General features: G+C 41.2%; 1 protein-coding gene across 1 annotated transcript in view; it reads right to left on the reverse strand.

The window, feature by feature from the left end:
• Positions 1-27710, reverse strand: part of CEP120 (centrosomal protein 120) — a 340556-nt gene that overhangs the window by 243805 nt on the left and 69041 nt on the right. The window contains exon 6 of the mRNA XM_053701613.1: positions 25677-25874. Coding sequence (XP_053557588.1) covers positions 25677-25874 — 198 coding nt within the window. The remainder of the gene's footprint in view (positions 1-25676; positions 25875-27710) is intronic.

Raw genomic sequence — 27710 nt, forward strand, 5'->3', positions numbered from 1 at the left:
GTGTGTTTGATGTTAACTATTTCACTTTTCACCTCTGATATGGTACGTTGTAAGACCTTATCAAAATTGGGATAATCTACTGTGTTGGAATAGGTATTCAGAAGTAGCTGTACCTCCACAATCTCAGACCGTATAGATGATAACATATTAGACTTATAGGTAACTAACAATTTCATCAGTCTAAATGAACAGTCATTAAGCACAGTATTCCACAGTTCTATAAATTCTGTATCCTCTGTTTCAAAAGTGGGGAACTTATTGACCCTGAGACCTCTTGGTATCATATTTAAAGCCAAGTATTTCTCCAGAGTCCATATATCCCATTTGAGTTTTTTCTCTTTAGTTAGCAACCGTTCCATGTCATCAAATAACATAGGCAAGTCATAGTTGTTTCTGTCCTGTGAAAAAATCTGGTCAATCTCTCTATTGTCCACATCTCTTTCATCTGCCTTCTTTAGGGAATAGAATACTACTGTTGTTTCATCTTGAATTTGCTGCATGATGTACTGGTTAGTTGGTTTAAGTGGCTTACCACCTGCCACTTTAAATATAGCACAAAAAAGAATAAAGTCCCAACTAATCCTTTGGAAGAAGTTTGCCCCACTAAAGTTTAACCGGACAATTTGCTTATACAGATACCCTCAGGAATACTTCAAAGTCTTTAAGGGGCCTCAATAATTAAATAGACAGAGTTCATCTGAATAGTAGTATTGAATAAACCAGTGCCTGTCAGTGTGCTCAGCATATAACAAACAGTTCTTAAATTTTGAGAGTCCGCTCTATAGCTCATATGTATAGCCTCTAATTAGGTGTTCATTGGCTTTAACGCTGACTTGAATAAGTAGATATACAGGTATCCCAAATATGCTCGACAAAAATACAGGTTGTACAAATAGAGATTCTCACCAGCTGTGGTATCCTGCTCTCCCAGGCTACTGCCTGTCCACCAACGCGGAACGAGCGCACCTCTAGCCGGGCTTCTCCTTCGGTAGTGTGTCCTGTATCGAGCCGCGTCCTGTTAGCCAATAGGAACCAGGTGGTGACGTATCCTACGTGTCACTTACGCCACTCCGCCAATGGTAACCCGGTTAGTTGACGTTTCCCACCTGTCATCCGTGGGCAGCCAATCCATACGTGTTGAGGGAATCCAATGACCATCCAGGGGTCGGCCTCAACTTGCGATGTCCGTTTACCAAGCAAACAGGGAGCAATCAATGGTACTTGCCGTAATGAATCAAATGCATGTAGTGAGGCTTCACTGTACACACGCAGGCAAAGGTATTACAAGCGGCCCCTATATGAAAAATTGAAGAGGGTAACCATTTACTTCCTCCTCACTGAGGGCAACTCCGGTGGGCTTAGCAGATGGTGCTGGCTTGTGGTAAAAAATAGGCAATCAGAAAAAAGCAGAAAAGCATGCCAGGCACCAAAAATAAATAAAAATCTTATTTTATTGGTATTCCATTAAAAATAGTATTACAACAAGAGCAGTGTGGGGGGACCCCCAGACAAAACAGACTAACGTGTTTCGGCTAGGAGAGCCGTACTCATAGTCCATAAAACTACTAAGAATGCACTGATTAAATACCCAGTGCTCTATTTCTATTCTATTTATTTTAGATAGTCAACCCGTCCTCTAGTCATAGGCTCATTTACACTTTCTATTGGATTTGCTTGATGCTACTTCCCTCTAAATGATATATTATAGAACAGGGAAGGGTCACTATATACCCAAATGGTCTATACCATTTCTATCGTTTTAACACCATCTAGGGTTATGAATATTTGATCAGCGCCTCTAGTCATGGGCTCATTACATCTTTTTGTCACTTTTTCACCGTCATAGGTTGAATATGGTAATATACCCCGTACCTACCAATGTGTATATTGGAACAGAAGAATTATACAACAATATTTCCTCTCTTTAGACTAATTAAGTCTAATTTGGCTATAACCTTGAATTATGCATTGCTACATGTACTCCTTATACACATTTATAGTTGAGCCGGTCCTGTGATAATATTATGTCATTTATCATATATATATAAGTTATTTAAGATCTCTCACCCCCATTTGGCCATTTAATGAAATTACCTTAGTATCTAAATATAGCTATGTTTACTATACATTGAGGTGCTTTAGATGTTTGGGGCACTGTACCTTTAAATTTCAATTAGATGGCCAACCAATAGAAATAGAGCACTGGGTATTTAATCAGTGCATTCTTAGTAGTTTTATGGACTATGAGTACGGCTCTCCTAGCCGAAACGCGTTAGTCTGTTTTGTCTGGGGGTCCCCCCACACTGCTCTTGTTGTAATACTATTTTTAATGGAATACCAATAAAATAAGATTTTTATTTATTTTTGGTGCCTGGCATGCTTTTCTGCTTTTTTCTGACAACAGAGACAATGCTCACTAAAGCAGACCTTCAATCTCCAAAGAGGATTTCAACAATTTTATTGCCCAAGTCAGCTCTATGTTAATGTCCAGCTTATCTGAAGTCAGAAAAGAGATAAGTGAAATTGGCAATAGAATAGCACAACTAGAAGAAGACTCAGAACACACAGATAGGCTGCTGGATGTCCAGTCACAGCAGACATCCCACCATTCCACCCTAATAACACAACTACAGAACCAAGTGGAGGACTTGGATAATAGAGGGAGACGCCAGAACATTAGAATTCGGGGTGTCACTGAGAACATCAAAACCCCAGAGCTCCTCCCCTATCTACAGACCTTGTTTAACACACTTATGGATAACAAAGAAGAAATGGAGTATCCGCTTGATCGATACCACAGAGCTTTGAGACCAACCCCAAAAGATGCAGCTCCTCCAAGGGACATAATTATAAAATTCACAAGTTTCAGAGACAAAGAAGACATCCTCACTGCGGCGAGGAAGAAATCACCTATATCACACAAGGGATGTGCACTTCAATTTTTTGCAGATCTAAGTCAGCTCACACTAGCCAAGCGACTGGAGACCAGATACCTCACTTTACACCTCAGAGACCTTGGAATCCCCTACAGATGGGGCTTTCCATTTTGCCTCAAAGTGATCAAGGATAATACAACAACTGCAACCTACAGATCAACAGAGGATTTGGAAGACTTCTGCTCATCATTAAAGATCTCGCAACCCAGCCTCCCATTGCTACAGGAAGCTCCTAAAGATCAGCGCCCACCAAGACAACACAGACAAGAATGGACACCTGTCCACCATGGGAAAAAGACCAAGCCCTCCAAGGGGATACCTGCGAATCAAGGAGCAGTCACCTGATTGCGAGGACTACCTTGTGTTAAGTAACCTATATTTGTTGATTGCCATGTTACACATTGCCACAGCACGGTGTGGTCCTTATAGACATTATGTCACATCCTAGGCACCTATCTGCTGCTTTGTTATTGTTTTTCCTCCCCTTAAGGGGTTTTACAGTTACCCCACAGTTTTTGCACAGCACTAATATTTAACTGTGTATATGTTTAATATGCCGTATGCGCCATGTGTACAATAAACTATGTATGTGATTAATGCGCCATAAGTACAACGAAAGGCTAACCATCCAATAGAGAGTTTATTCCTTGTAGCAGTGTCTATACCTCGTAATTCCAGTCCCATACTCTGAGGCCGACCTGCTACCGCAAGTCGTAGCAGCTACTTATCCCCCCCCCCCCCTACTCCCCCTTTTTGTTTTTCATTTTTACCCACCTGAAAGCGTAGTATGTTGTACGTTTATGCTTTTAGATTAAGTTTTATATATGTTGTTTTGTTTACGTTTGCCTTTTACCATTTCAGATATACCTTCTTCGAACTGCCCCTTAACGCAACCTACCTCTCCTCCTCCCTGGTCTGGTCGGACCCGCACGACTCACCCTATAACTCAGTCCCAGGATCTAAATCCATTTGATCTAAGGTACAACCCCCCTTGTGAGCACACACCACAGAGCCATTACGGTTCCCACTCCTCCCACCTCCCCTACCCCACTGATAGCTTAGAATGACCTCCACAGTGTCACAGTACTCCCTCCCCACTGGAACACACACCGTCAAACTGATAACCCTTAATGCCAGGGGTCTGAACTCACCCACGAAGAGGTCGGTTGCTCTCTCCTGTTTTAAAAGAGCTAAGGCAGATGTGGTCTTCATACAGGAGACACACTTCCCGAAAGATAATTCACCTAAATTCTCAAATAGAGATCTCCCCACTGCATATTTCGCGTCCCACGCCAGCAAACGTGGGGGGTGGGGATTATGTTCCACAGATCACTACCGTTTCAATTGTCACAAGTAGAGGCAGATCCAGGGGGCAGATGGCTAATCCTTACTGGCCTCCTATACAATCGACCTATAACCCTGGCCAACATTTACACCCCGAATTCCAAACAGGCACAGTTTTTTAGAAAAGCCACAAATAAGATACTCCAGGTCCAGAAGGGCTCTCTAGTCATGGCTGGGGAACTGAACGTAGCCCTTGACCCTTGTATCGACTGCTCCCTAGGCCGAGGCAGCGTGCCCCTTAAAACCATTCAAGACATAACCACGACCACCCACAAACTTACCCTGATTGACGCATGGCGGGCGAAACACCCAGGTCAGCGCGACTACACTTTTTTCTCTAATCCACACAGGTGCTACTCGCGTATAGACTACATTTTCACCGACCAAATCACCTACAGCCTAGTGAGGGACGCTGACATGGAGCCTATTAGTTGGACAGACCATGCTATGGTGACAACCACATTAAACTGGTTAGACAGGCCCCTCTCCCCTTACGTGTGGAGGCTCGATGAATCACTGCTAAAAAAACCTGCGTTCTCTACACGGTTGGCAGAAAAACTAAAAGAATATTTTGAATTAAACAACACACCAGGTGTAGCACCGCACACCCTATGGGAGGCCCACAAATGTGTAATCAGGGGTGAAATAATTAAACACAAAGCACAGCTGACGAAACAATACCGAGAATCATACAGGTCCGCGACACAGAGCATTTGCGACATAGAGCTACAGCATAAAATGTCCATAAACAGATAGATTGAGGCAAGCGAGGAACGAACTAAACAGACTAATTTATAAAGAGGCTCAAACGAAGGCATTCTTCCTCAAGAAAACGTATCTAGCCAACTCCAATAAGATAGGCCCCTCCCTAGCAAAATCCCTTAAGGAACAAAAACTTAGCTCTTACATACACAGTCTAATCGACTCAGCTGGTCATCAAGCCTTTAGCAGCCACCAAATCGTTGACCAATTCAGGTCATTCTATAACAATTTATACAATCTGCCGAGCCCCCCACTCGCGGCAACCCCACAGGCGCGGGAACAGTACATTGAGGAAGCTGCCCTACCGGTACTCCCTTCAGAGTTATCAGAAACCCTGGAGGCCCCAATAACTACCTCGGAGGTACTCTTAGCAATAAAATCCCTTCCATTACGCAAGAGCCCAGGGCCCGACGGGTTCACCAACATCTACTATAAACAGTTTAGACAGCTATTAGCTCCACACCTAACCTCCATGTTTGCAACAATAGATAAGCAGGTACCATGGCCCAAACACACCTTAGAAGCCCATATCATTGTTTTGCCAAAGGCGGATAGGGACCCTCAAAAAGTGGAAAATTATAGACCTATCTCGCTACTAAATTCTGATATTAAACTTTATGCAAAAATATTAGCAACACGATTGAATACAATCCTTCCCCAAATTATTCACGTAGACCAAACAGGGTTCATTCCCAGTACAGCCGGTCAAACGCACCGTCAATTGTAATATCAACCGATGCTGAAAAAGCCTTTGACCGGCTGGACTGGAAGTTCCTCCATTCTTGCCTGTCCGCCTTTGGCATAGGAAAGGTAATGATCCAAAGAATTCTCAGCTTATACTCTCAACCCTCAGCAAGGGTTAAGGCTAATGGTATTCTCTCCAACAGCTTCGAGATAAGAAATGGGACGAGGCAGGGATGCCCCTTGTCTCCACTCCTTTTCGCCATCTCAATGGAAGTCCTGGCCTCTCAGATCAGAAACAATCCCAACATTACAGGAATTGAGCTAGGTCCTAATACATATAAAGTAACACTCTACGCGGACGATGTCTTGCTTCTACTCACCCACCCGAGCGCCTCACTCCCTTACCTATTAGAAGAGTTTGATAGATTTAGTGCCCACTCAAACTTCCTCATCAATGCTAGGAAGTCTGAGATCTTAAATATAAATATTGAAAAGCAGCAGTTTGCAGCGTTGGCGAACTGCTGCCCCTACAAACTAAACTGTGACAAAATTAAATACCTTGGTGTTTATCTTACCCCGAATAGTGGCAAACTGTTTAAACATAACTATATACCTATTATGCACAGACTCAAGAAAGAGCTAGACAACTGGCAAAACAAGCCACTTTCGTGGTGGGGCCGCATACAGGCGGTCAAGATGACTGCCCTCCCGCGGATACTCTACATAATGCAGGCGGTGCCGATACACTTACCAAATACATACCTCCACCAAATACAGTCAATGCTAAATGAATTCATCTGGGGAAGTATTAAACCACGCATTAGCAAAAAAGTCATTATGTCCCCACTAGGAGCGGGAGGACTGGGGGTACCCTCGATCCAGCAATATTACAGGGCAATAGTGATGCAGAGAGTTCTTGAATGGCATGACAGTACAAATAGCAAAGCATGGGCATCTATCGACTCTTTCCTTTTAACCTCACCTAACTTGGGCCCCCTTACCTGGATCAGTCACTCAGCCCGACCACCCCTCGCAAAGACATCCCAACTCTATACCCACCTTTTCAAGACCTGGGACATAATACGAGCCAAAGACAGGGGAATCTCTTCTCCTGTCTCCCCGATGACACCAATATCACACAACGCTGAGTTCTTGGGAGGTCTATTGGCGGAGAGGCATTGTCCAGGCGGCATGTCAAACACAACCCCATTTGCCAACCTGGTCTCTAACCATACACTGAAAACACGCTCACAAATGACAGATATTGCTGGTGGGAGTTTCTCCTCCTGGCTCAAATATGCCCAACTGACACACCTCCTGAAAATCTCACCCCATAAGGACAGTTTAACTAGAGAACTAACTCCATTTGAAAGGCTGTGCCTGTCGGGCTCCCCGCCCCGTAGCTCCCTCTCTATAGCAAAGAAAATGCTAGATAACACCCTTATGGCACTGCCCCCCTCATACAAGCTCCACTGGCAAGCAGAACTAGGGAGGGAAATATCAGAAGAGCAATGGCAGGCGATTCTCTATAGCACTTCCAAGTCTTCGTCCCTAGCTAGAATCTTGGAATTGAATTATAAGGTCCTATTCCGTTGGTACCTCACACCCGAAAGAATTAAACAAATCTACCCGAGAGCAGGCGCCACTTGCTGGAGGGGGTGCGGGGCGGTGGGAACGATGGCCCATATATGGTGGCACTGTCCAGTGATCTCCCCTTTTTGGAGGAGAGTAGAGAAATTCCTCAAGGAGCTCATGGGTCCAACATTTAGTTTAACACCCCTCACTGCCCTCCTGAACCACAAATATGAAAAGGTTTGTAAGATCAGATGGAAGCTCCTACAAATTACCATTAATAGTGCGAAAGCACTTATCGCCCGGAAATGGAAATCCACAACTATCCCCATGACCCAGGGGTGGCTCCACCACACCTCGGAACTCTTGGAGGGGGAAGAGTATTCCTTCTTCAAGAATGGCAATCTGGCCTTCTTTCATGAAGTCCGGTTCTATTGGGAGTCCTTCTCCCACACCCTGAGAGAGACGACACACTCTATCCCACCCGGCATTCCTTAGGGAACGATGCTTCCGACCAGAACCGTCTTATCCTCATGAAAGATAAAGAAAATCACACCGCAAGGCCGAAAGTTCCGAAACACTCCACGCAGAATAGATAGCAAAAAAAGAAACAAAACCTTGCAAGATAATAACTTAATATCTATGGAATGCAAAGGCTCAAACGGAGCCTGTTGTAAAACTTTAAGAACAGACTTAAACACAGGCTGGATTCTGACCAGGGCCTGACCAAAAGATTGAACACTTGGCACATCCGTCAGACGCTTATGTAGCAAAATAGATAGTACTCTGAAAGGTCAGATTTCTACACCAACTTACATCCCTTCTCCAGACCTTCCTGGAGAAAAGACAGAATTCAAGGAATCCTGACCTTACTCCATGAGAAGCTGTTGGATTCACACCAATAAAAAGGTATTTACGCCATACCTTATGGTAAAACTTTTTAGTAACAGGCTTACGAGCCTGAATCAAGGTCTCAATGACCAACTCAGAAAAACCACGCTTAGACAGAACTAAACGTTCAATCTCCAAACAGTCAGTTTCAGATAAACGAGATTTGGATGGAGGAAAGGCCCCCAAGTCAGAAGATCCTTCCTCAGAGGAAACTTCAAAGTTGAAGAGATGACATCTCTACTAGGCCTGCATACCTGATCCTGCGAGGCCACGCAGGGGCTATTAGAAATATCGATGCTCTCTCCTGCTTGATACAAGCAATGACTCGTTGAAGGAGAGCAAACTAAGGAAACAGGTATGCTAAGCTGTAATCACAAGGAACCACCAGAGCTTCTATCAGTGCGGCCTGCGGATCTCTTGATCTTGAACCGTACCTCGGAAGCTTGGCGGTTTGCCGGGACGCCATCAGATCCAACTCTGGCACCCCCCATTTGAGGGTTAACCTGGAGAACCCCTCGAGATGGAGAGCCTACTCCCAGGATGAAATATCTGTCTGCTCAGGAAATCCGCTTTCCAGTTGTCCACTCCTGGAATGTGGACAGCAGATAGACAGCAATTGTGAGCTTCTGCCCACTGCAGAATGTGAGTCACCTCCTTCATGGCCAAGGAACTCAGAGTTCCTCACTGGTGGTTGATATGGACCACTGAGGTGATGTTGTCCGACTGGAACCTGATAAACCTGGCTAAGGACAACTGAGGCCAAGCCTTCAGGGCACTGAAGATCACTCTTAACTCCAAGATGTTTATTGGGAGAGACGACTTCTCCCGAGACCATAAACCCTAAGCCTTTAAGGAGTCACAGACTGCTCCCCAGCCCAGCAGGCTGGCATCCGTGGTCACAATCACCCAGGAAGGTCTCCGGAAGCATGTGCCCATAGACAGATGATCTTGAGAAATCCACCACAACAGAGTCTCTTGTCAACTGGTCTAGATCTATCCTCTGAGACAGATCCGAATGATTCCCGTTCCAGTGTCTGAGTATACACAACTGCAGAGCTCTCAAATGGAATCAAGCAAAGGGAATGAAGTCCATGGAAGGGACCATCAAACCAATTACCTCCATACACTGAGCTACTGATGGCCGAACAGTAGACTGAAGAGAGAGGCAAGAAGTGAGAAGCTTGGATCTTCTGACCTCCGTCAGAAAAATCTTCATAGATAGAGAATCTATGATGGTCCCTAAGAAAACCACCCTTGAAGCAAGAACAAGGGAACTCTTCTCCAGATTCATTTTCCATCCGTGGGAACGTAGAAAAGACAACAAGATCTCTGTATGAGAGAATTTGCTTGTTAAAAAGATTGTGCCTGAACCAATATGTCGTCGGTAAGAAGCCATCGCAATTCCCTGTGACCTGCCAAGAGAGCCACAGGACCTTTGAAAAGATCCTGGGAGCTGTGGTAAGGCCAAATGGAAGAGCAACAAACTGAAAATGCTTGTCTAGAAAAGCAAATCTCAGAAACCACAAACAGATTCGAATAAAATCCTAGACCCTGTTCTGTTACTGGAACAATCACTCCCAGGGAGGAAAGGTCCTGAATGCACCTTAAGAATGCCTCTCTTTTTACATGATCCGCAGACAACCTTGAGGAGAAATCTGCCCTTGGGATGACAAGATTTGAATTCTACGTTGTACCCCTAAGATACTTTGTCCACAGCCCAAAGATCTAGGACATACCAGGCTAGACAAAAACAAGGAAAGTCTGCCCCCAACTTGATCCGATCTCGGACTGGGGGCAGATCCTTCATGCTGATTTAGTCTCAGCAGAGGACTTCTTTGATTGCTTTCCCTTATTCCAAGACTGATTGGGTTTCTAGGAAGACTTGGAGTAATCCTGCTTGGAAGAGGTAGAGGGAGACTTTTGACCCTTGAAGTTACGTAAGAAACGAAAATTACTCTGACATCCTTTAGGTCTATACTTCTTGTGTGTAAGGTAATGACAGGAGCTTGGACTTAGAGGTAACATCAGCTGACCATGATTTTAGCCACAGAGCCCTGCGGGCTAGGACAGAGAAGCCAGACATCTTGGCTCCCAGTCTAATGACTTGTATGTTAGCATCCGAGAAAAAGGTATTGACTAGTTTGAGAGCCTTAATCCCATCTTGGATCTCCTCTAAAATCAGTTCGGACAGGGCATTGCATCAATAAGATGCTGCACTTGCTACTGTGGCAATACAAACCGCAGGTTGCCATTGAAGACCTTGATGAACATACATTTTCTTTAAATAGGCCTCCAGTTTCTTGTCCATAGGATCCTTAAAAGAACAGCTATCCTCAATAGGAATCATGGTTCTCTTAGCCAGAGTAGAAATAGCCCTATCTACCTCAGGAACTGAGCGCCATGAGTCTCGAATGTAGTCAGCAACAGGAAACATCTTCTTAAAAAACGGGAGACGGTGAGAAAGGAATCCCAGGTTTATCCCTTTCCTGTGCAATAATCTCCGACACACGGTCTGGAACAGGAAACACTTCCACCACGGAAGGAACATTGTAGTATTTGTTAAGTTTACTAGATGTCTTAGGGTTGACAGCGACAGAAGCATCGGAGTCGTCCAAAGTAGCCAAAACCTCCTTTAACAGTAGACGGAGGTGTTCAAGCTTAAATCTGACGTTTAACTCTTCAGAATCAGACAAAGGAATTGTACTGTCAGAATTTGAGATTTCACCCTCAGAGGCTACCGAAGTATCCTCCTCAGACTTCCTCTTGCGTTTTACCAACATAGGAAAAGCAGATAATGCTGAAGATATCGAAGGGGATATCTGTGCAGCAAAATAGCAAATAAACTCCTCCAGGAGGTTGAGAGGAACTGCAGGGCACTGTATGGGACATCATAGAGGCTTGGGACATTTGAGGAGAAAGCTGTGGCATAACCTGAACAGCATCATTCTGAGAGACATTGGCATCAGAGGGCAACAATCTATCCGTAGATTTAAGAGATCTAGCTAAGCATGCAGCACAAAATTGCACAGGCAAAACAATTTGTGCCTCTAGGCATAACAAGCATTTTAAAAGACACAAAGTCTTGATCCATGTCCATAATAGCAAATATATAAAAAAAAAAAAAAATCCCAAAAATAATTGAGAAAAAAAAGAAAATATTTTTAAACCAAAAATTACTGTTACTTTAAGAAAACACGTCATACCTCAGAGCGTTTAATGCTAGAAAAAGATAGCTTAACAAAACAAAATCAGACCCTCTACACCTCAGACAGACTGAGGTGTCTTACCTGACCACTGTTAATATAACTGATAATAGGAAACGTCAGAGGACTCTCCTGCCGACCGAGTGAACACAGGAGATGTCGGAACAGTGAGGACGATGCTCCGCTTAGAAAACTGAATGCGGAAGAGCAGAAGTCACATGACTATCCAACGAGAAACTGTGCAGCTAAAATAAAAGTGCGTTTCTGAAAACTGACAGTTTATCTGCAAGACTGTTAAACAGTCCTAACACTTTAATAAAAATAAAATAGTACACGAGCCACAATTAAGTACAACAATCAGGGATATGCTTTATACCCAAATAAAAACAAAATGATGCTTACCTGATACATTTCTTACTTTCCGGATATGGAGAGTCCACAACGTCATTCAATTACTCCTGGCCAGCAAGAGGAGGCAAAGAGCACCACAGCCAAGCTGTTAAGTGTCACTCCGCTACCCATAATCCCCAGTTATTAGACTGAAGGGAAATGGAAAAAGAATAATACAAAGGTGTAGTGGTGCCCGAGGTTTAGTCAAAAATAACTGTCTTAATAAAGGGTGGGGTCATGGACTCTCCAAATCCGGATAGAAAGAAATTTATCAGGTAAGCATAAATTTTGTGGTTTTCTTTCCTAAGATATGGAGAGTCCACGATGTCATTCAATTACTAGTGGGAACTAATACCCAAGCTAGAGGACACGGAATGAATAGGGAGGGAGAACAAATAAGGCAGACCTAAACATAAGGCATCACCGCTTGAAGAATCTTTCTCCCAAAAGAGGCCTCAGCCGAGGCGAAAGCTAATTTTTTAGATTTCCTCTTGCGCTTCCCCATTATGGGAAAAGCAGATAAAACCACCGATACCACAGAGGATATCTGTGCAGCAAAATCTAATGTCAAATAAACTCCTCCAGGAGGCTGAGAGGAACTGCAGGGCACTGTATGTGACGCCCTTGAGACTTTGAAGGTTTGAGGAGAAAGCTGTGGCATTGCCTGAACAGCATCATCCTGAGAGACATTGGGCTCAGCGGGCAACAATTTATCTTTAAATAGAAGTATTATAGCTAAGCATGCAGGACAGAATAGCATAGGCAAACCAATTTGTGCCACTAGGCATAACAAGCATTTGTCAAAAAAAAAAAAACACGAGTCTTGGTTCATGTCCATAATACTAAATAAAAAACTCCCGAAATTATAGAAATGTTTTAAATACACTGTAACTTTAAGAATTTTTAATACCACAATTTGGCTGCCAAAAGTCTCTAAAACGATCGTATAGTAGATCGACACTGAAGAGACTGAAATTCAATGACGCCACTCCGCTCAGTGAATATCCGACAGCAGCTAAACCCAAATCCTTGCTTGCAGGGAAAAGTACCTGAAAAAGGAATTAAATTCTTCAAACGCCAAACTTTACCTCCTCCGTTGACAGAGGCAAAGAGAATGACTGGGGATTATGGGTAAGGGGGTGGCACTTAACAGCTTTGCTGTGAAGCTCTTGGCCTCCTCCTTCTGGTCAGTAGTGATATTCACAGTAGTAATTGAATGACGTTGTGGAATCTCCATATCTTAGGAAAGAAAAGTATTAACCCCTTAGTTACATATAAAGTGCCTGCACCCTGCCTATAAGTATATTATATAAAGGATATAACATGTTCTAAATTAAAGTTGCAGCTTAATCTTCTTCAAGTGCAAGTCTCCAATACGTAGAAGACAAAAAGCACTTACCTGCAATCTAGCTGTCAGGCAGGATGACAGCTTACAAGGTCTGAAAGGACACATACTCCTCACAGAGACCTGTAGAAAAAGAAAGAACAGAGTAACCAACTCTGGCTTTCTATACCTAGGGCAGCAAAATGTTAGGAAACCAAGCAAGGACCACCTCACCACTTCCTAAATGCTTAAAAGCAACCACTACTCTTATTCAAGAGATTGACGTGGACACAGCTAACCCCAAAATCCTTGCTTGGAGGGAAAAGTACCCAGAAAAGGAAATACATATTCAGACACCGAACTTCACTTCATCTATTGACAGAGGCAAAGAGAATGACTGGGGTTATGGGTAAGGGATTTGACACTTAACAACTTTGCTGTGGTACTCTTTGCCTTCTCCTGTTGGCCAGGAGTGAATATCCCCCTAGTAATTGGAATGACGCTGTGGACTCTCCATGTCTTAGGAAAGAAATATTTAAAGCAATTCAAAATATGTTTTTAACCACCACATAATTAAATAATGAACATAAAAACGTACACAACATTTAAAGAGACATGAAATCCAACATTGTTTTCATTATTCAGATATAGAAAACAATTCCCTGGTTAGGAGTTTTTTCTTAGCCTAATGTTAGTTTTCAATTTTATTTATAATAATATAGTACTAGTGATCTACTGATGACACAGAACCTCCGCCACTGTATTCAAATTGTTTATTGTAGACTTTGTTTACATTTATCAAACTAGTTATATGATTGTTATGTAAATGGTCTCCATGGGAGGAAAAAAAAAATCACTTGTTTGTACTTTTGAACTTTCAATAAACCTTTCGGAAACTAAAAAAAAAAAATGCGAGGGCGGAGCTAGCAGCCCAGCATGGCGGACGCAGAGGAGTGAGCTCCGTGCCTGTCAGGGCTGAAAAAGCTAATTTGGGAGAGCAACACTACCCTAACTTAGCGACAACATTAAGGATTAGCTCAGTAACAGAGATCCTGTGTTTTATCCACTGCTAGACCGCTGCGCCGCGCCCCGCCAATAACTGACCGCCGCCATTCCGGGACTTGCTGGAAGACTGACAGGTGGGGTGCAAAACGGCCTGTAACAACTTCTGTTTGCTTCAGTCCTTAACCGGAGCGGTCTGGATGTAATGAACTGACTTTGTACTGGTGTCACACAGGATCGTGAGCCGCAACCCAGGAGCGCGAGTACTGCGCCATTAGGGCCTACCTTTTTTGCTGATTCACACGATAGGAGGGCCCATCTGGTATCGACATGCAGACTGTAACATCTAGTTTGCTATAGAGGGGAACATGACGATTTATGGCATAATCTGGTCACTGTAGGTCACAACCCCAACCGCTTCATATAGCTTTTGCCTTATGAGCTTAACCACATTACAAATACTCAGGACAGGCTCAATACATGATGTAATCTAGTACACTACTAAGGATTTTGCTGTATACTGAAATGATGGTTAACCCTGGGGACTCTCTAATGATTCACCTCCCATAACAGAAAATAGAGGCATGTTGCTGCATACATTAGTCAAGGTGGGTCACACTGTGGTTTATTACGTATCTGGAGATCCTTGGTCTGGAGACAGCAAGTGAGTTAGGATAAATACAAAGGTTCACCTCTCCCCATTCTGTGCTCTCCAATATGTCTGTAAAGGGTCAGAAGAAAGCGCCTAAGGGCACAAAAAAACTAAAAACCCCACAGAATCCAACTATGCTAAAAGAATTCTTCAAACCACTGGACGCTACTCCTAATCTTGCAAGTGACACGCAGGATAATATGAGTGATTCTGACGAATCTGTACATTCACAAACATCCTCTAGAAATACTAGACCACTCACTCAAGAGATGATTTGAACTTTCTACCTACTAAAAATGATTTTGCTGCCTTGCTATCACAGGTCAGTCAGCTTATAACAGATGGCCTTAAAGAGGTTAGAAAATATATAAATGACCTAGGAGATAGAATGGAATATCTAGAAGAAGGGTCTGAATATGTTAACTCAGAGCTTGAAACACTCTCCAGGCAGGCGTATCAGCAAAGTGCCACTATAGAAAATTTGCAAGCCCACGGCTGGATAATAGCGGAAGGCGGCAAAACCTTAGGATCAGGGGTATCCCAGAGACTATCCTTCCTCTCCAACTGGAGGAGTATCTGCAAAAATTATTTCACCACGTTACCAAAGTGAATGATTCCCCTCACATCCCTTTAGATCAGGCGCACCGAGCACTCAGACCACCTTCAAAACCTTAAGACCCGCCAAGGGATGTGATCCTAAAATTTCAACTTTTCAAAGACAAGGAGCTGATTCTCACGGCAGCCAGGAAAAAGCAAAATATCTGTTTTGAAGATAATCAGCTGCAAATATATGCGGATATAAGTCCTCTTACATTAGCAAAAAGGAGGGAGGCCAAATATCTTACAGAGCACTTACAAACACTAAAGATCCCATACAGATGGGGCTTCCCATTTTGCCTCAGGGTGGTACGTGGGTCCCAGACATTCATTTATAGAACATTGGAAAATATAACCATCCTGTAAACAATTGAACATACCACTGCCTACACCACCTAAAATCAACGAGACCAAGCCTGACCAGAGTCAACAAGCTATCCATGCTCCTAGACCTCAAAGACCAGGATGGACGACGGTCAACCGAAAAAGAATGAGAAAAGATATGAATGTGGCCAACCAAGCCCCTGCTCAGGATGCTGCTCTATATCCTCCTACCTGAGTTTTTCCAGGTTTCAACTGAGCTTTAATCCTGTTATTTTTCCAATGAAGACATGGTTTGTCTGTTTTTTCTTTTTCACTTTTCTTTTTATTCCATAATCACACAAAATGCACCAGGCTTCTGAAGTGCAAGAGGTGTACGGAAAATGAACTCTCATGAGTAGCTCGCAAGAGACATTCAAGGTCCTGTATGTGACACTCTTGACATTGTAAACTTACTTATACCTGAATCGACTTTTGTTGGACAGAATTACATTTCACAAAAGGTAGTATGATGAGCCAATACTCCTTGCTTGTTATCTATCCTTACAAGGTATTGTCAGTTGACTTTTAAAGGTACACTATACCCAAACATTTTCTTTCATGATTAAGGTAGAGAAAATTTTAAACAACATTCCAATTTACCGCTATTACCTAATTTGCTTCATTCTTTAGATATACTTTAATGAAGAAATAGCGATGCACACGGTGAACCAATCACAGGAGGCATCTATGTGCAGCTACCAATCAGCAGCTACTAAGCATATCTAGATATGCTTTTCAGCAAAGAATATCAAGAGAATGAAGCAAAATAGATAATAGAAGTCAATCAGAAAGTTGTTTATAATTGTATGCTCTTTCTAAATCATGAAAGAAAAAATTTGGGTTTCATGTCCCTTTAAGCTTGGTAGGAGACATACTATATGTGGGACGCTGAAGATTGACCCTTAAAAATGGGAGATACATCGTATTGTTTGTTTGTAGTGTTAAAAATTGTTTGTCTTTGATTCTTATTGCACTGTTGACGTTTGTTTCCCTAGGATAATATGTTTTAAGCAACTAGGGCAATTACTAGTTAGGATTGTTGTGATCCCTCATATTGCAATTATAATAAAACATTATTAGCCCTGACCTATAGATCATATTTATTGAGCTACCTACAATTTTTCCAGGTAGGTTAGGTTTGTATTTTACTGTAATGTTTTTGATGCTTTTTATTATTTTATTTCTTCATTTATCTCTTTTTCTCTTGGTACTTACTTTCTCCTTTATCTGCAGGAAGTCTCTCGAATCATCTTTCTTTATTGCATGTGTTACATTCCTTACGCCACCCAAACTCATCATCTTATGACACCGGAAGCACAATTAAACTGTAAGTACCTATGCATACATCATGGAGGGGAATACACAGGTAAACAGCTGTACATCTTACTTTCAGCAGGGACTGGGCCTCTTACGATAGTTAGAATGCCACAATACCATGACCCTTCCTAAACTAAACATTTTCTCCCAAAATGTGAAAGGCCTCAATTCCCCAACGAAAAGATCAGTAGCCCTGAATTGGTTTTGCAGGTTGGGAGGTGGCATAGTCTTTGTTCAAGAGCCACACTTTAGTCAGGAGGGAGCCCCTACATTTTCCTCCAGCACTTACCCCCTTGGATACTTTTCTCATAATGCTAGAAAAACAAATGGAGTAGGCTTTCTCTTTAACAAGAGATTGCCGTTCCAGCTGGTTACTAAGCATCAAGACACTGAGGGCAGACTCATTATCCTCCATGGTTTATTATATAACCAACCAATCACGTTGGTAAATTTATATGCCCCTAATAGAACTCAAGCTAGTCTTTTGATAACCTCTTGACAATTGCTAAAGGAATTGTTATTTGTGCAGGCGATTTTAATTTAGCGCTATCACCACTCATGGACTGTTCCCAAGGTCGAAGTGGAATCCCAATATCCACATTGCAAAACATTAACACTAAGCTGGCAGCTCACTCTCTGGTTGACACATGGAGATTACAACACCCCCAAAACAGGGAGTTCACATTTTACTCCCACCCGAATAGGTCTTGGTCTAGAATTGAATACACTCTTGTAAACCAGCTCAGCTTACATTTAGTTGATTCCAGCACTATCTCGCTAACCCCTTGGTCGGACCATTCCATGGCCACGCTAACTATTACTTGAACCTCAGCTCCACTTTCCCAATATTGTTGGAGACTGGATGAAACTTTTATAAAAGACCCAATATTAAAAGAACAAATTTCGGCGGGGCGGAGCCAGCTACTACAGGAGCAAGACGTATATGTGAAGAGCTCCTGGCTCCAATGTGATAAAAAGCTAATCTATTCATCTTATATATCTTTAAATATACTACAAGGTGTGATTTGTAGAACTTGGAGATACTGGAGGCTGTGAGAGATTAACTGGTTGCTCTTGAATTTGAGGGTTAATCAGAATTACAATTATGCTGGAAGCTGTGGATGACTGGGAATCGGCTGTGACGCAGCTCCTTCATGACCACTTTCTAGACCTCTCGCAGACACTGCAAAAGCTTTGTGCAGATGTGACAAAAGGTAATGAGGCATAAACGAGAGAGGATAACCAGCCCCTCGATCTTAATCTTAAGAATCTGGATTCCTTCATCTATAATGGCAACCCCATAGAGACATCGGGTAATAGGCCTATGGGCAGCCATATTGGCTGCCACCAGCAAGTAGAACTTCTTGCGTGCCATGAAAAAGGGAAATTGAGCCAGGCTGTGCATGACCCTGCCAGCACAGATGGAAAGGATAGTCCCAAGGAGGACTCTATACTGGGGCCACCTAACAAGCTGCCGAACGCTTTGCCGCACTATAGTTCTCTGTCGAGCCTGAATGGTAACATGTCCGTGGTGACAGGTATATATTATAGCTACGAGCTAACTGATCTTTCTATCTCAGACATTGCCAATACTGGGAGGGGTACAGCGGTTGTCCGGCAGCGGGATCAGCGCTCTATGCAAGAGCAGAAGATTGACAATGTGGGAGCTGTCTCAGGGGCAATGCACTCAATGAGAGAGACCTTTGCTAATAACACCCCTTCAGTTGAGACTATCATGCAGCACCCCACATGGCATAGCAAGCGGTCAATGTTGCGTACAAAAGAGACAACAGCCTCTTATTATAGGGCTGGCAAGAGGTCGATTGGGATCGGCAGTGGCCTGGAGACAGCGTCTTGTGACCAATGGAGGTCCCAGTGTGTATCCTGATAGTTTTCTACATGCGAGCAGCTCCTCTACATATAATTTAACCAGGCGGGAATAGGCCGTCTTTTTACATGGCGGTCTCTGTTCCACAGCCTGCTGATAAACTGTGCGCATTTGAAGCTCCTAGATTTGAGACTTGTTATTCCATCCTAACAATACTAAGTATGAAGTACTCCAGCTAGTTCCACATGTCGGCTCTACAAGCTTGTTGACTCTTTTGAACCATCTATGCTAAGAAAAGCTACGTTAATGATTCTGGTTTTAAAACTAACATTCCTGTTCATACGTTGCAACTATCATTCTCAATATAGGAGATTTAGACTGAGGATCAATGCATATTACAGATTTCTTCTACATACTCTCGATAATAACAAAAGATATTTCACTTATTTTAATATGCAGCTCACTTTCCTTCTGGCCCTCTAGATGGCAGTATAGGAATTTTCTGTCTTGTTGCGGCATGCTCCTTTTCCTGTTTCCATAACGTGGATGTGATATCGGCAAGTGACCCACTGGTATTTGTTAGTTACTACTGTTTACAGCTTTATACATGTGTTCTTTAGACAAATGGAGGTTATTTGGGCTATTCTGCAGTTGTATAGTAAATTAAACATGTTAAGTAGCATTTTAAATTCTGTTTGGCTAGCTAGCAATTTATAATAGGTACTCAGTTTTTCATCCTGACCTAACTGGAGCTATCAGTTTCAAGTTATGGAGCCTAGTAAGTAATAAGGAGCCTAATGTCATTTATATTGCAATTATGTGTCAGAGGATGGGTCAGGACAATTTTTGTTCCAACTGTCTAATGTCTTATATGTGCATTTAGGAGTAATTGATATTGAGGTGATGACAAGTTTTGTCTCCTTACTACAGTATACAATATGATATCTCCTATAATGCCTTATTATCCCATTATATTACGGAGGTCTCTTTTTTGCACTATTGTTGTTAGTGTTGCGTGTTAGAGTGTAAACTACATCTTCCCCTCCATTACCTTGCTTACTTCGCAGTTGTTTGAAACTATCTGCCCAGTAACATATTTCTAACATGTCTTTCTATATGCTCTCACCCATTTAAAACCCCTGACCTGTACCAAGGGGCATGCCTCCAGTGGCCGAGGCGGCATGTCCACATAAGTTATTTTTTATTGACAGGAATGCATGTAACTGCCGAATCCCAATTGTTAACCTTGCCTCATCTAGATTGTTACTGAACTCAGGTTTTAACAGTGATATGCAACTTTCAAGTATGATTTCCCCTGTTTATATGTATATAAAGAAATGGGGAGGATTTCAACAATACAATAAAGGTTTCTCCTCATATAACTATACTGCAACCAATTCTAGTCCTAGCTTTAGTATAGTTCAACTATAGTATACATTTATTTTTAGGTGCTGTAGATATAAGTACTACTGTTAGCTATATTTCCACAGGGTGATATACAGGCCAGGATATAGGTTTGCAATTGTTTTATATAAGCTAGTTTCTGCAGCCGCTTTTTAGCTGAATTACTGTTTTTAGAATTTTACTATGAAGGGCTTAATGTAATTTGCCATTTAATCTGTATGTTCCTATTTCACCCCATAGAACTACTAGGTCATTGTTTTGTGTTGTTGCATCACTACCACTTGTAAAATGGTGGTTGGTTAAATATCAAGTATTTCCATATATATTATTAATGTGGTCCTTGTCTCTTAATCACATATTTATCTTCTAGTGTAGCTAGCACTGTAAAGTACACTGTTGGCATTGCATATCTCATGTTGAGGTTTTGTTTTAAAGTTTTAATGTGATAGGTTGAATGATTTCCATGTATATGTTGGTTCACATGACAATCAGTTTCACAGCTCCATTACATTATAGTATATAATTTGTACTAGTCCATATTTAGGCACAGTGAACTCCTCCTGAGACATAAGCTCTATGCTTTCACTTCACTTTTCTGAACCCTAAGACTTTCTTAACTCCATACTATAAACACTGCCCCAGGCACATTGTCTACTCGATAGTCATTGGTTCAGGGGTATTAAAGCTCTGGCTCCGCCCCCCCCCCGTTACCTGTTGCAATATAGCGGCTAAGGATATCACCCATCCTTCACCACTTTCTATGACATAACAGATATAGACATAACATATATAGACAATGCTATTCTTAAGTTTTCTATATCCCCCATATTTCTCTCTACTTGTCCATGAGTTACAACCTATTGGTTTGGGAAATAATGTCATAGTTATAAAAGAGGTTAGTATTCCAATACACAGGACCTGTTTATATATTTCCAACCACATGAGTTTATCTGTGAAAATGTTCTTCTCTTCTGTGTGTCCGTTGTGAATTATGAGCTTTGTTTAATACTCCTATTATTGTTGAAACATATGCCTATGTCTGTTATTGTCCTGTAAGCTTGTTTATGTTCAAAGCTGTATGACCTCAATAAAAAAAAAAAAAAAAGAAGAAGAAGAAGAACAAATTTCGAAAGCCCTGACTGAGTATTTTAGGTTAAATGAGATTCCATCTCCCCCAGTATCTTATGGGATGCACACAAGGCAGTAATAAGGGGCATCTTTCATAAACACAAAGCACTCCTCAATAAACGTAAGAAAGCAGAATACAGTACATTAGAGCAACATCTATCTGACTTAGAACAAGCCCACTTCAGAAACCCACTAGACCAAACAATTAACCGAGACCTTATACTTGCAAGGAACAAATTTAATGCGCACTTACAAAGGGAAGCTCAGAGACACGCATTCTATTTGAAAAAGTTATATTTTTCAGAGGGGAATAAAGCTGGCAGGCTCTTGGCAAGAGCTTTACGCCAAAGAACGCTTAACTCCTACGTCCAAAAACTCTATACTGCAGAGCGCATAGGAGGTACAAGATAGTAAGTCTATTGCCTCGGTATTTCACGACTACTATCGAAAATTATATAATCTTCCTTCGATTGATACCCGAGGAAATTAGAGATATGGAAAAATATATCAGAGAGGCTGATTTGGTTAAGATTACGAAAGAGGATGCTTCTATTCTAGATAAACCCATCTCCTACCTAGATATTATGAAGGCTATTGACTCCCTACCAACACAAAAAAGTCCAGGGCCCGATGGCTTTTCCAACATATATTATAAAACATTTAAACATATCCTACTGCCGCACCTACATAGACTCTTCAACTCAATAGATGAAAAAGTTTTTTTCTCCCAGGATCTTTTATCGGCACATATCACACTTATACATAAAACAGGGAAATCTCCACTTGAACCATGTAGCTACAGGCCTATTTCCCTGATAAATACATATGCGAAAATATATGCCAAGATCTTGGCAACTAGACTCAGTAAATTCTTGCCTCATCTTATCCACATAGATCAGTCAGGCTTTATTCAGCGTCGGGAGGCCAGGGACAATACGATCAGGACACTTCATCTGATCGATTACGCTGTTACTTCCAATCTAGAGATGGTCCTGGCCTCAACCGATGCAGAAAAAGCATTTGATAGGATGAATTGGGTATATCTTCGATCTACCTTAACTGGGTTTGGCGATAAACTGATCAATAGGATCTTCAGTCTATATAATAACCCCACTGCAAGAGTCAGGGTAAACAGCATAATCTTAGAATCTTTCAATGTAAGTAATGGCACGCGACAAGGGTGCCCCCTCTCCTCGCTACTTTTAGCCATTGCGATGGAACACCTAGCAGCCCACATTAGATTAAATAACAACATTGTCGGGATACCTATTGGACCTAATAATTATAAAGTAAGTCTATATGCTGATGACATCTTATTATCCCTAACTGAACCAGCTCTATCTCTCCCAGCCGTACTGGCCGAATTTCGACGCTTTGGTGATCTTTTCCATTTCCTGATCAATGACCAGAAATCTAACATCCTAAATATCACTATGAACGCAAAAAAGTTCTCAGCTCTTGCCCGGGTTTGCCTGTATCAGTTAAATAGTGATCAAATTAGATACTTGGGAGTAAATATTACACCAAAAATTACATCCCTGTTTAAATCTAACTACACCCCGCTTTTACGGGAAATATCGAGGGACTGTCAGTCGTGGCAAAATAAATACTTCTCTTGGTGGGGAAGAAATCAAATCGCGAAAATATCAATATTGCCCCGAATACTTTATTTATTACAGACTATCCCTATTCATCTCCCTTCTGCCTTTCTCCGGCAGCTTCCGTCCATTTCCCCAAGGGTTTGTCTGGGGAGGTCGGAAACCGAGAGTAGCTAGGCAAACTTTATTTAGATCTAGGAAGGGGGCTCCTAGGATAAGGCATGGATTCCACTGGACACGCATATCTTGAAAACACCTCAGGTTGGTCCAATCTGCTGGTTACAAGATAAATATCGCCCTTCTAAAGCTAGGACTTCTCCTTTATATAGGCACATTTTCTCCACTTGGGATACTATAATTAAACAGATAAGAGGCATATCCACAAAACATTCCCCTATGACACCTATTTTCCAAAAAACAGAACTGCTGTTGGGTATGCATCTTACACTAGGTGACATTCACTATAGAGAGTTGGGGTTTTCATCTCCGTTGATAGACTTTCTCTCTCAGGGGAAACTTAAGCCTAGACAAGACTTGGCAGAGATCCTGGAGGGTACATTCACTAGCTGGTTGAAATATTCCCAATTGCAACATCTACTACATGTCTCCCCTCATAAAACCCAGCTCATGCGCTCTCTTACCCCATTTGAGAAGCTTTGTAGGACTGGCATTCCCTCGAGAGGAACTTTAGCTCTGTCGAGGCGAATTTTAGATGATTATTTATATAAAACACTACCGACATACACTCAATCCTGGCAGGAAGAGCTGCACATAGATATGGCTCCAGAGAACTGGTACAAACTATTTGACTTCACTGGCAAGTTATCGACGTCTCCCCAGATCCTTGAAATGAATTACAAGATTCTCTCAAGGTGGTATATGACTCCTGTCAGACTGAAATTAATATACCCAGAGGTTTCTCCCTTGTGCTGGAGGGGATGTGGGGGTATAGGGACTTTATCACATATATGGTGGTCATGCCCTTGCCTGCGAACCTTTTGGGAATCCCTAGGAAAAATACTACACCCATTATTTGGAACTACATTTAACCTTACCCCCATGATTATATTGTTCAATGGTAGGCCCAAAACTCCTTGCAAGCTTAGACCCTCTTTGCTTCAAATTTGCATAAATGGAGCTAAGTCCCTAATAGCCAGGAAATGAAAATCCCATATTACTCCGACCATTGCAGAGTGGGCAACTAGAACACAAGAACTCATCTTGTTGGAAGAATATTCCTACCTCAAACAAAATAGACATGACATGTTTTTAAACACAAAACTTTATTGGGAAACTTTGCAAATTCCACCATAATAACAACTTTGACCCGGGTTCCTAGTCACTGACGACTTACCAATATATAAGCTGTGCATAGTGTCTCCCATCCTCTCCTTTTTCTTATATGTACTTATTGGGGCCAGTAAGATGTTCACAAAACCATGATTACATAGCAGTAGATATTATGGTAGAGACTTCTCTATTCTCTACTCCTGTCAGATCTATTTTTCCCTTTTCTTTTTTCTTTTGTTTTTTTTTTTTTTTTTTTTTCCCTTCTCCGATCTGTTGCCTTTAATTATTGTTAAAAAAGGGTTATTCAAGTTTAGGATGGGCAATTACTAAGACCAGACTTTTCGGAGGGCTATTTTCGAGTCTATGCATTTATTGTCCTTTAGGTACACAGTTGAAGCGATATTTCCGGTTTATATTTTTTTTTTTAGTATTGCAACCAGATGGAACAGAGCAATATGTCTTTGTTATATAAACTGTGTATCCTTTGATATGTACTCTAAAACTATTTAATAAAAATTTTATTTAAAAAAAAAAAATGCTTTATACATCTATATGCAAATACCACTTACAGGCTATCAAATTTTAAAAAGATTTATCCTTATCGACCCCAATATAACCATTTACATGTGTAGCAGTACACAGGCAGACACAATCAGTGATTAGGGGGCACGTACAACTGCTGCTGTTAACTGGCTCATGTCTGCTCAGGACTAGAAATTATTTGCAGATCTTGTAACTATCTGTTTAATACCTTTGCAAGGGTTAAACACATAGACTTGCAGGGTTATAGTGTTAAAATGACATGCTCTAATGAATTAAAGTATGGCATTTTGGCAATATAATGTCCCTTTAAAATAGAGATGGATGGATATTTTTAGATAGAACAACTTACAGGGACATAATACCCAAAATGTTGAAGCACTTGCAAGTGATGCAGCATAGCTATAAAAAAAAAAAATGACTAGATAATATCACCTAAACAGTATTCATGTAAAAGCTGCCAGTCAGGATACTTGTCCAAGGACAAGCTAGGCAGTGTGCATCCGGCATGTACAGGCACAGTCATGTTATTTTCCTATTTAGTTTATGGAAGTTTAGTGTAAAATCTCATGATATCACTGCAAAGCAATGCAAGACCTCAGCTGATTGGCTATTTGTTTGTTGTTGGGTTTTTTTGGGGGTGCTCAACTTGCAGCATTACTGCAGCTCTAACTATTTACAGAGCACTTACTCTGGTAAACTATAAATATCTTCCCTTTTTTACATAGAGATGATCAAGTGATATTTTCATGACAGTTTTTTACAGTTATGATGCTTCACTTTCAAGTGATTTCGCATATGGGTATTATGTCCCTTTAAGAAAACATGCATATAACACAAAAAAAAATTACCTGGAGTTTAGGCTGTGCAGTAAGATACATGCAAAGCACTTCTATACTGCTGCGTATCCTTACAGACGCTCGCTCTGGCTCAAACTCAGGATTTATCAAATCAGTGAAGGGTTCATTAGTGACATCATTTCCCAGTAATGAGTAGTAGAAGAAAAATTCTGGCTGTGGTTCTGGGAGCCTTAAAGTACTTGGAATCAACTGCAGCAGAAAAATGCAAAAAAGTTCAACATTGAAATATCAGACACAACATAGACGCATAACGCAAATGTTAATAATCCAGCTTCTTTCAAATGTTCTTAAAGGGACAGAGTATACTGTAAACATGTTCTCCCCTTTTAAGCGTTTCCAATAATAATTTTTACCTGCTGGATGTATTAAACTGTTTACAAATAGCTCCTTTACCTTTATTTTATCATGTGGAATAGCTGATTTTTCTCCTGAAAACATCTGAAGAAATAAGGATGAGAGAGAAATTGATCCCAGCCCTTTTTAAAGGGTGTTCCTGAATCAACATTAAATACTATTAACTATTATCAGCTACTTGCAGGAATACACCGTCCTTTTATAAAGGACACTAAACTAGGGCTGCAACTAACGATTATTTTCATAATCGATTAATCGGACGATTATTATTTTTTCGATTAATCGACTAATCGGATAAAAAAAGAATCAATAATTGTTTCCTATATTTTAAATATAATCCACATACTGAGTGTTGTAAATATAAACTTCAGACTAAAACTTTACATTAAAGGGCCATAATACCCAAATGTTTAAACACTTGAAAGTGATGCAGTATAGCTGTAAAAAGCGGACTAGAAAATAGAACCTGAACATCTCTATGTAAAAAAGAAAGATATTTTACCTCAAAAGTTCCTCAGTAGCCACATCCCATTGTAAAGGATTTCTAAGCAGCATATTAGTATGTATGTCCTGGGGCAGCCGAAGGGATGAGCCTCGTGCACTCTCATGTTATTTCCCTATTCAGTGTAAGGAAGTTTAAATGAAATCTCATGAGAGTTAAGTCAAATCTCATGAGATCACAGTAAGAGAGTTCATGACCTCAGCACTGCTGATGCTGATTGGCTGCTGTTCATTTCTTCATTTTTTTACCTGCAGCTGGCAGCAGCTGAGTATAACTTTTTAAACAGAACTTACTCTGCTGAGCCGAGGAGATTGTGAGGTAAAATATCTTCCTTTTTTACATAGAGATGCTCAGGTGATATTTTCCTGTCAGGTTTTTACAGTTATACTGCATCAGTTTCAAGTGATTTAGCATATGAGTATTAGGTCTCTTTAACACAACTGTTAATTAACAACTGTTAATTAACACAATTTATAAGCAGCAGAGCACAGTTTTATAATTAAGCAAAACAAAAACAAAAACTGTTTGAAAAGAGGTAGAACTTCCACCTTGGCAAGGGGCCTCTCAAAGTAACCCTTAACTTCATTCTAAAATAAAAAAGATCTTTAATATCTTTACGCAATGGTAATTAACCAGCTATAAGGTTAGGTGAAAATATCTAGTCCGCTCTAAAAATAACAGATATATAATTATAAAGGTTGAATCTGGTACATATTATCACAATTGATTAAAAATATAAAAAAACTATAAAGAACAAATCAAAAGCGCTAAGGACTATATATCAATAACAGGACAAAGCCGTACACATTTATTTATACAGTACATATAATCAGCAATAGCAAGTAATCCGCTAATAATTGTGCAAACAGATATTACTGCACATCAATTTAAATAACTCCCATCAATCTAGGGGCTAAGTATAAATAACAAGCTTGGCACTATATCATGCAAAGCTTAGTCCCAAATCACCTGATTTAATATAAACAATCCAAATGAGGACTCCTATTATATCTGGGTTGCACATAAGCCAGGGGTAGTTGTAAACTTATACTGTCCTGAAAAAGTGAAAAGTCTGTAGACATCCTTTAGGCTAAGGACATAACCATAAAACACAATACCATGTGCAGGAGCTCAGTGGAGTGAAGCAGCTGGTGCTGTGCACAGACCAA

The sequence above is a fragment of the Bombina bombina genome, chromosome 2 (genome assembly GCF_027579735.1).
Source record: "Bombina bombina isolate aBomBom1 chromosome 2, aBomBom1.pri, whole genome shotgun sequence".
NCBI lineage: Eukaryota > Metazoa > Chordata > Amphibia > Anura > Bombinatoridae > Bombina > Bombina bombina.